Source organism: Medicago truncatula, chromosome 7 (genome assembly GCF_003473485.1).
Source record: "Medicago truncatula cultivar Jemalong A17 chromosome 7, MtrunA17r5.0-ANR, whole genome shotgun sequence".
Classification (NCBI taxonomy): domain Eukaryota; kingdom Viridiplantae; phylum Streptophyta; class Magnoliopsida; order Fabales; family Fabaceae; genus Medicago; species Medicago truncatula.
Window position 1 is genome coordinate 44,346,151 of NC_053048.1, and position 10,860 is coordinate 44,357,010.

At 29.1% G+C, this 10,860-nt stretch overlaps 1 protein-coding gene across 1 annotated transcript; it reads right to left on the reverse strand.

Moving 5' to 3' along the window:
* Positions 1 to 1,259: 1,259 nt before the first annotated feature.
* LOC25499064 (probable indole-3-acetic acid-amido synthetase GH3.6) lies at positions 1,260 to 3,922 on the reverse strand. The gene is made up of 3 exons (XM_013594216.3): positions 3,447 to 3,922; positions 2,962 to 3,069; positions 1,260 to 2,849 (listed from the first exon to the last, which is right to left on the reverse strand). Exons 1-3 carry the CDS (start codon positions 3,728 to 3,730, stop codon positions 1,499 to 1,501), a joined length of 1,743 nt encoding a protein of 580 aa, XP_013449670.1. The 5' UTR covers positions 3,731 to 3,922; the 3' UTR covers positions 1,260 to 1,498.
* Positions 3,923 to 10,860: the final 6,938 nt, after the last annotated feature.

Here is a 10,860-nt window from a genome sequence, read left to right on the forward strand (position 1 = left end):
ATTAGGCTATCATAATACCTGAACTCCTCTCTTGCCTTCTTAGTTTTGGGTTTGAACTCATACAGGGTCGGGTCGTATGGCTACCCATACTCCTTTTATGTTTGAGTCAAAGACTTGATTTTCTAGTTTAGTAAGATAGTAGAATTCATGTGGAGAATAAATAATTTAAAAAATAGATAATTGGTGACAGAGGTCATATTTTGTTACGTTCATTCAATGAATAAATGCAACTCTGATACCAATGTTGAAAAATTTAGTGTGAGAGCTAGTAGTGAAGTGTTTAGTAATATGAGACAAGAGGAAACACATTTCTGATGCGTATATTGTAGGAGGAGAGAGATATATAGAATGGTGAAGCCTTCCATATTACTGAAAATTACTTCTCAAATGCTTGAATACAATTGTACATATATGTTAACCTATTTATAGATGTGGGAGGTGGTTATGAACAACTTTTGGGTTGTTCATAAATGGAAGAGAAACTATGCTAAGAGAATAAAAACTACATTAAAATTATTCTAACAAACTAATTTTCTTCATTCATTTCATTTGATAATGATTACAATCACCAATCATTTATTTATAACATGTGTATTCTAACAACTTACCAATGACTCATCTCTCTAGATCCTTTCAGAATATGATGGCTCGCCTCTAAATTATCTAATACAACTAACTCATCACATTCCTTAGCTACTTGGGTTATTTTATTTTCTTGGACTTATCTTGATTCATTACATTCATTAAAGAGGTATATTCTAGATACTACATTCTAGAATGTTCATGACATTTCCTTACGAAAATGTCGTATTAATTTATTCTACTAGCTACTCAAGTATTCTATAAAGATCTATAAATGTGCATTATCATCACTTAACAAGAGTTATTCTATATCGTTCTAGTGTATTTTAGAAATGTCAAGAAATGCGCATCATATTTCGACAATAAGATTCACGACCGTTACAGTGTAATCTATAAAAACAATGCATATTGATGATTGAATTTGATCCCTATCCATCTTTTTATAGTATGTTTCTATCAACAAAAAAAAAATTATAGTATGTTTGCTTTCTATATTTGATGATTGAATTTTTATAATTCACATTGGTTGTCTTGATGTCATTAATTCATGAAATACATAGTCCAAAGAAGCATTTAATATTATTTGAAAATATACGTACCCAAGTCTATTAAAATGATCTGGTTTGAAAATTATTTACAAGGTAAATTTAACCACATGGAAGAACAAATGTGAATACTTTTTTCCCCTAACTGTATTTTATTAGAGTATTTAAAAACCTTCCTCCATGCTAAGGTTGAGTAACCTCTACTCTATAAATACACAATCAAGTCTTGATGAACAATTAATCTTTCAATTACAAGATATTGTTATTGTTCTAAAGAGCAACTAAGCACACCTTGTACATATCATGTTTAAGAATGTGATCAGATTGAAATTGAGGTAGTAATAGATATTCACTCCATTCACTTTACATTCTTAATCATCCATTGATATTGTAACAAAAGCAAACTTTTCCAAGAATTTGACAACTTCATGATTCCTTATAATCTTAGGTGGTTTATATTGACTAGCTGGTGTTCCATTCCTAAGAGCCAAATCTGATAACTGATCAAAAGCTCCTTGCCTTAGGATAATTATCATTAAGTTCCCTATATGACCTTTTTCTCTCTGCACCTTGTACAATGCTCCTAAACCATTCTCAAGAGAGGAAATACAACTTTTAAACACTTTAACCCATTCCTCCAAGTTATTAGACTCATCTTGAACTTCTTCTACTTCTATAAATACCTTCAACTGCTTTGACGCCGGTTCCTGATATAAGAAACTTGCAAACTCAACAATCTCAATCGAATCGATTCCCATAGCACCTCTAAGTGCAAGTTGGAAATTTTCAACTGCTGAAATCAAGTCTTTCTCATTGAGAATCTCAGCTGAAGACTTAGGTGCTCTCATCACAAATTCAACTTGAGGTGATGAATTGTGGAAACCAACAACTCTAACTATATCGCCCAGTTTGTATCGATAAAATCCGCGGTAAGTAGTAACAACCACTTCATACATCTTTCCAACCTCAACACCGCAAAGGTCCACTGTTTGCTCACCGATAACATCCTCATCATTCTCATTCATCTCAAATGGAAGAAACTCAAAGTAGGCAAAAGTAGGAAGTAGTACGAACCGTGTTGTCTCGGGCGGTTGTGTTATTTCTAAATTTAAACCTACACAACACTCAGAAGCAAAGTAATCTCCTCCTACAATCGGTACATCTCCGGCATAAAACTTAAGTTTTTGATAGTACTGCTTCATGCTTCCTGTTGTAACGCATTTGATAAACCGAACATTTGGAAACAATCTATGTACAATCCCACCCCAATTCTTACCTTCACAAACTAATCTTATTCTATTTGACAATTCATGTTGAGGACCACCAATAGTGTTGATTACAGCTTCTCTCATTTTCTCATCTGAAATTTCATGACTTGGAAATCCACAATCAAGATCAACACATAGCTGCTCCCATTTGGACTCCAAAAAACTAAATGCTTTAATCAAACCTATGGCATAAGGAGTACTAATTCCATCTATAACATCAAGATTCCTAAGGCCACAGAGAAGGTGGCAATACATTTGTTGTTCCACATTAGATCCAATAATAACTTCGAGGGGACTAGAGAACAATGCAAGTTGTTGAGGAGTTACCTTACCACTTTGTAAAGAGTATGAAGAGGCTGCCATAACCTTTAAGCCACGTTTAGTTGTAGTAGTAATTTTGTCAGCATAGAGAAACCATAGGATCTTGTTTACATTTGGCCTTGGAGGAAACATCCTGCATCATGGAGGTTTCAAATTTAAACTCATTGTTAAACGAACGTGAGAACTTCCAAAATTTGGCAAAAAAAATTTAAAAATTATATTGATCACTGATCACTAAAGCTTACCTATGAAGAACAGCGATACAGCCTCGGTGACCAAGAAAGGAGGCAGCTTTTGAAAGGCTTGAATCAAAGTAAGGGATCAGTTTTGGTTTCATGGAGGTTGTTCCTGAGCTGAGAAAGACAAAGTCACAATTGTGTCATATCCACAACATAAGTCATCCATCACAATCACATCAGAGTAAATCATCAATTTTGTTTCTAAAATTATAGGCAATGGATGATTTGATCCTAAAATTAATGAAATTGCATTTTTAATGCAAAGGTGATGATGTCAATGATTTAGATCAAGAAGGGTCTCTTATTCCAAGAATCTATCCTATGATAAAGCCTACAATAAGAATGACAAAATTTACAAGTGTTCCATTTTTAATTCTATGGTGATGAGGTCAATGATTTAGATCAAAAGGGGTGTATTATTCCAATAAATTCTCCTATAACAAAGCCTAGAAAAAGAAGTAATTGAAATGAAGAGTTAAAAGTGGACTCACCTATAAAAGAAGCAGAGAAGAGGATCAACAGAGAGAAGATCATGATGATCATCATGTTCTCCATCAGCCATCTGGTGGATAAAGTCAACGTAATCATCATAGGAAGACAAAGGAACAAGACTTGTGAAAGTAGCAGGATCAACACTTTTGTTATTATTCAAAGATTGAAGATATCTAACAGAACCATTATGTTGAAGGATTGATCGAAGAGTTTCCAACTGGTGATGTTTTGCATCCATTGTCAACTCTTCTAGCTTCTGCATAAGTTCATCGTCTGTCATCATTGGATAGGATATATAGAACAGTTCTAGTTAATATTGTTGTTCTGTTTGTTTGATTGTTGTACTATATATGTGTTTCACTTTCAAGATCACAACATAAACTCTTTGTTGGTGGTATCATCAAGAAAGATTCTTTGCCTTTTGGGATTATCAACTCTTGGTTGTTTGTAACCCTGCCGGCTGCCAATGAGTAAATACAATAGTAGTATTCTAGTTTGTTTTCAACATTGCTTTTGACTTTTGGTCGGTGGAAGACAAAAATTTATATTTTAGATTCATTCAATTAATAATTAATAATGTATAAGATCTTTATTGCACACTGTACATATCATCTAATAAATAAATCTAAAGTGATGATTTTTACTTATAATAATTATCAAATGATTTACTTGTTTTAGCTGCTTAACCAATATCATTGGAACACTCGTTAATGTTGTCTAAAGAAACTTATCTAAGTGGAGAGATATAGTCAGGTGAAGTCTTCAATATACTTCATCCGGTCTTATATATAAGAAAATATTATTTTCTTAAATTCATTGAATAATTAATATATCTAGTTCACATTGTAAAACAGATACATTAATTATTCAATCAATCTAAAAAATATATTTTCTTATATGATGAATGCTAAGGACACTCTCTTTTCAACATTCTCTCAAACACTCACTTGTTTATTGGTTTAAATGAATGTATGTCCCACCATATTAAGTGGAACTCATCTCCAAAGTGTGAGACCGACCTTCATTTAAACCAATAAGTAAGTGAGTGTTTGAGAGAGTGTTGAAAAGAGAGTGTCCTTAACATTCCTTTTTTGTATATATATGGAAGGAAGTATTATTAATATTAGATTTTCAAAGTCTTGAATTGAACTTTATGTTTTTCTATTATTTATAGATTCTTGAAAATGTTTTTATAAGTAAAGTAATCAATGTTTTTATTTGACTTTTTTACATTGCATCGTTATAGTAGATGTTTTTAGGTTAGAAGCTGCTTTTTCTGTCTTAAAATAATTATGTTTTTAATTTTTTTTCTTTGTTTTAAAACAATAGTCACTTTAAAATACCAATGCAACATTTATTATTATTTTTTACTAGTATGCTCTTATTTATTGAATTTCATTCAATTTAATTACTCCACTAACTATAATATGAGTATTTAACATTTATTATTATTTTTTACTAGTATGCTCTTATTTATTGAATTTCATTCAATTTAATTACTCCACTAACTATAATATGAGTATTTTAGTAAATGATATTCACCCCGTCCCGGATTAAGTGAGTCATTTATTCATTTCACACATGTTAAGAAAAATGTATAAATGAAGGAGAGAGAAAAATGATTTTAAGTGTTTTTTTTAAGTATTGGTGCATTCTCCACTATCATAAATGCAAAGTGGAATATATTGAATTGATAGTGATAAAAGTAATATTAATTAGAATTATAAAGGGAAAATAGTACTCCATCCGTTTCAAAATGAGTGTTGTTTTTGCCAAAAAAAATTGTATCAAAATGAATGTCACTTTCAGTTTTCAATGCAATAATAATTTTTTCTTTTCAATTGTACCTTTCAATTAATACTATATAGTACACTACTTGGAAAGTATTATTTTTTTCTTTAATGAAAAACAAACTAATAGTTTATTAAGATAATTTGGTAAAATATCACATCTTTTTTTCTAATTAATTCATTTCTTAATATGTGTGTAAAAACCTTAAACGACATTTATTTTGTAACGAATGGAGTAATTAATATTGTATTGAAAAGTAAAATAACTCAGTTATTTTAAAACATTTTATATTGCAAATTGTTCAATTATTATGAAATGGAGGAAGTACTAATTTTTCCATAAAACTCAACACAATTAACCATTTCTGTATAAATCGTGCACAAAACTTAGAACATTGTCATTTTTTTACGTTACATTGTTTTCAACATTGCTTTTGACTTTTGGTCGGTGGAAGACAATTAAGTAGCACTTGCACAATACTTCCTTTGGTCACTATTATAAGCAAAAATTTACTTTTTAGATTTATTAAATAAATGATGTATGTAGTCTATATAAGTGACCATATACATCATTTATTAAATGAATCTAAAAAGTAAACTTTTGATTATAATAGTGACTGGAGAGAGTAAGATACTACCAGTAGCATTTATTATGATTTATGACAAAGTGGGAGGCTTAAAAAAAACTTACTCCCTCCGTCCATATATCTAAGCATCTATTTGACTTTATTTTTATCCTTAAATGTAAACTCTTTTTAAATTAACAGATACATTTATTATGTTTTTCCTAAACATACCCCTAATTAATATTACAAATTTGCCTTGAAATATGAAAAGTCAAATTTAATACATATACAAACAAAGGATAATTTGGTAATATTAACATATAAAATAGACACATTAATTGCACTAACAACTTTTCTTAAGAAATGTGAAAAAAGTAAAGAGAACTTACATATAGGAACGGAGGGTATATTTAAGCAAAGAGATATAGTTAGGTGAAGTCTTGATTATATTATCAATATTAAATTTTAAAGTCTTAAATTAAAATTTATGTTTTTCTATTATTTATAGATTCTTGAAAATGTTTTCTAAAGTAGATTAATCTATGTTTTTATTTGACCTTTTTACATTATTATAGATAGATGTTTCTAGGTTACAAGCTAATCTAGCATTGTTATAACAATCTATAGAAATATGTAGCAATTTTAGACTTTTCTCTTATACATTGTCAATTATTTTAACTTGAATGACTTCTAAATATATGCATCAATTTCAACAATTTTCTATTCCATCCAGACATATTTATAAGCAAAAAATTTAGGTTCATTGAATGTCTCTGGTCTATATATAGGATTAATACATTAGTTATTCAATGAACCTATAATATAAACCAAATCATTAGATATTCAATAAACTTTAAAAAATCGACTTTTTTCTTATAATAAAGACCGATGATAATATAATAACAGAATACATAGGATTGTAGAATAGATAGTTGATGAAAATAGTTGATCACATGATGAATTATTTTGTTAGTCACGTGGATCAAACGTAGGTATGATACACTTGTTAGAAAATATAACATGAGATTGGTAGTGAAATGTTTAAAAACAAGAGATAAGAGGTAACACAAGTAGCAATTATTTACAGAACTAGACTTTCCATCCGTGCTGCCGCACGGGTTATATCCATTGTAGATATAGTAGACAAAAACAAATCTCAATGCATATCAAAGAGAATGAAATATGTGGTCCCAAATATATGCAGATGTTGGAATTCGAACCTCAGACACCACGCTTATTCACCAAAAAAATATTAATTTTTATCAATCGTGTGTTACTTCATTCTTTTGTTAAAATTATATGTCAATATTATATTATTGGTATGTTACTTCATATTTTTCTTTTTTTTTTTTGAAAAAATGTTACTTCATTCTTTTGTAAAAATTATATGTTAATGTTATATTATGTACCTAAAAATAGTTCATTCTTAACCTGAACATGTAAAATGTTTTATTTAAATAATTTTCCTTTTATCGAATATTTGGCATTTACCGTAAATGATACCCTTTAACTGTTTGTTGAAATGTTTCTTCCACCTGTTTATATAGATTGCAAAATTCAGGTGCATTTTGTGGTAAATATTTAACAAAGAGAGTTCAGTTCTAATTTGGATGAAAAGTGTAATATTAACAAAAAAAAATGTTGCTATAATCTTTCAAAACCCTTTTATTTCAATAGGGCGATTTGTTTTGTTGAAGAAATAGGGCGATTTGTTTTGAAGAAATAGGGAAATAAAGACCGATGATAATATAATAACAGAATACATAGGATTGTAGAATAGATAGTTGATGAAAATAGTTGATCACATGATGAATTATTTTGTTAGTCACGTGGATCAAACGTAGGTATGATACACTTGTTAGAAAATATAACATGAGATTGGTAGTGAAATGTTTAAAAACAAGAGATAAGAGGTAACACAAGTAGCAATTATTTACAGAATGTGAGTCGTGAGATGTAGTGTAATGAAACCTCCCAACATTATTAACATTATAAAGACTTGAATTTAACAGTACCCGTGTTTAAATAAAAAAACTTGAGAGGAAAAAAATAAGGAAAATATTAACTTGTGCCTTTAGGACACGTGTTAAGGAACCTAAAATAAAAAATTTGTTTAAGAAAATTGTGTCAATTTTATTTTTTTAAAAATTGAAAATTAATGTTTTATAATAAATATTTATCATTTATTTTGTCCAAAAAATAAATAAATATTTATCATTTATAAAATCCTTAACATGTGTCCTAAAGACACAAGTTAGCATGACCCAAAAAGTAAAATAAGTAATCAGAGAAGAGAAGAGAGAACCGCAGGAGTATAATTTTGTGTCTAGTTTTTCGTAATCCAAAGCTACAAATTGAGTAACTTCATTTCATTCACATTATTCTAAATCTTTGGAAGAACACTATACACAATAAAGGGTTAAGAAGGTGGAAGCAAGAACAAAACCAACTACCCCTTCTCTTTCGTACAATCAAATTAACCAAATTAAACTGAGAAGGAAAGAAAAGAATTCAATCTATATATATGTTGTAGTGTGTGTTATACATCTACATTTTTAAATATTTTTGTTTGTTAAAGGAAGCATATTTTTAAATAAATTGATTAATTCACAAGTAATTATATGAGTATATAGGTTTACGTAATAAATGGAAGAAATATATACCTTTGCAATAACCCTAATAGCGATAACTCTCCATTATACTAAGAACATTAAAAACAACCTTATAATACTATGTATAATGAAGGAAAAGAAAATACACAATCCAGTTAAAATACTCCGTGCATTTTTAAAATATCACAATATTGCGAGACAATGGACACATGACGGATGATTGATGACTGAAGCAACTTTTGAACCATTGGAAAATACAGTCTTTATGAAAAACATGCAAACATTTTGTCATAACACATTGTGACTTTGATCCATTGAAGAGCTCTTCCAAACAAATTGAAAAATTGAACATTGAGTTGTAGAGTAACAAGATGAGTTATCCATTCCAATGTTTGTCAACCCACCTATTATAAGAAGTACGACGTCCAGAGCATCTTCAGCTTCAATATACCATGTATAGACAGAAAGCGTCACATCTATCTCCCACCTATTATGACCTTCATTGTTGTTTGCGACCATCTCCTTAGCATATTTTCCAATATCTTGACAGAATTTGTTTTAATATGTCAGGAGAAATAGGCATGGAGGAAAAAGTGTAATATAAGAAAGTGTTGGCATCCTTATCTAACGGTGTAATTTCATCGCAATTACATAAGATGTCACAAGGAATCAACAGGATTTGATACATCGTAGTCTTACAAGTCGATAATGAGATTGATGCATTGAGATGCAAGGGAAAGTTAAATTGGATGTAATGGAAATTAATGTAAAAGTGATTACTAAAAGGATCATCTTTTGGGATTGTAAATGTTGGTTCTTCGGTTGGACTTATTTTCAGGTCATAGATACGATTCATGATGAGTGATCTTATGGAGAGTTATCGCTATTAGGGTTATTATGGATGATGGCTTCTCTCGACTTTTATTTATATTTCACAGTTGCTTAACAAATACGCTACTTCCTATTTTATATCTTCTTCTTTTTTGTTATGCATAATTTTTTGTTACACTAGCGGAAATCCTCTCTTTCTTGTTACACGCTGCTCCTTAATTTTTTTTTTTTTTTTATAATATCGTTTCTAAAATATCCTTTAATTAATTTAAATTTTACTTTTCAATATCTTTTCTAATATTCAAAGAAAAATATTTTAGATAATACCATTTCTTCAAAGAACAATATTTTAGATAATACCATTTCTTTTCTATTACTTTGAGTAAAATTAATTAAGTTAACTATTTTTGTTAAAGAGTGTGAAGTAATTTTTTTATTTTTTTTTACTTAAATATTAGACCGGAAAGAGTATGCGTGTCTATATGAGACCGGATAATTAAGTTTCTTTAATCATAAATTTAAGAAACAAAATCTTTAATTTAGGTGCAAACTGAGTTTTGTTTGAGTGCAAATTGAGTTTTGTTGATGCGGAGAAAATTGAAGATGGTGAGAAAAATTTTATGATGATGATGGAGGTGGTGGTTGGATGAAGAAATTGGAAAAAGAATCTAGATTTTAAGAAATGAAGATGATAACTCTTGAAGGAGAGAGCGAAGAAAGGACATAAATAAATGTTGAAGAAGTGTGAATAAAGGAGTTCTTGATTTTTTCTTCTTCTTTATTTTTCTTGTTTTCGTAAATAATAATTAATTTAAAAAATAATACTTTATTGTTTTGGACCCGCCACGTCAACCTTAACAGTGTCATACCAACCATTAACTAACAATTAAGTTTTCTGAGATGGACGGAAAATAATGGTGCAAATATTACATCAATTAAATGAGTAATATGAAACTAAAAAGACACAAAAGACTAATGTGTTACAAACGTTACTTTTTTTAAGGGTACAAACTTTTTTTTGAAGAATAAAGGTACAAACGTTAAACTTAAAGGATCACAGATGTCTAATCTTTTAGTTGCCATAACTTTAATGAAATTTTGAATTTATGCTTTTATTTTTAGTAAAACAAGCTCATATTATTTCATAAAGAAAAAAATAAAAAAAAATAAAATTAGAGTCGCCTTTTTCTTTTTGAGGGGAAAAATAGAGTCACATTTTTTTCGAGTGGAAAAATACAGTCACCACTCACCACCAATAGCAAGAGTATCATACTACAATATTAAGTCCTTTTTTTTTTTAAGGAAAGTCCATTTTTTATTTTCCTTCAAAAAGAAAAAGTGAACTTTTTCTTTTTTCCTAATACAAATTTCTAATAATTACCAGGAAATTTAGAAGAAGAGAAAAAGCTACCAGGAAATATGTCAATTTTATCCTTTTTTTTTTTTTTTTTGGTAGATAATTTTATCCTATAATTAATACAGTACCATTTAAACTTTAGATCTTATTTTGGACCAATTAAATTAAATATGTCTTTGTACCAAAAAAAATTAAATTAAATACGTCAACCTATGATTTTTCAAGTGATATATAAAAAATAAAAAGTAAAACATTAT

Excerpts from the sequence above, each read along its gene's own strand:
- LOC25499064 (XM_013594216.3), bottom strand. The coding sequence starts at position 3,730 with ATGATGACAGACGATGAACTTATGCAGAAGCTAGAAGAGTTGACAATG. Across the intron at positions 3,070-3,446 it reads CTTCTCTGCTTCTTTTATAG|CTCAGGAACAACCTCCATGA; the intron begins GTGAGTCCACTT and ends TGTCTTTCTCAG. Across the intron at positions 2,850-2,961 it reads TGTATCGCTGTTCTTCATAG|GATGTTTCCTCCAAGGCCAA; the intron begins GTAAGCTTTAGT and ends TCCATGATGCAG.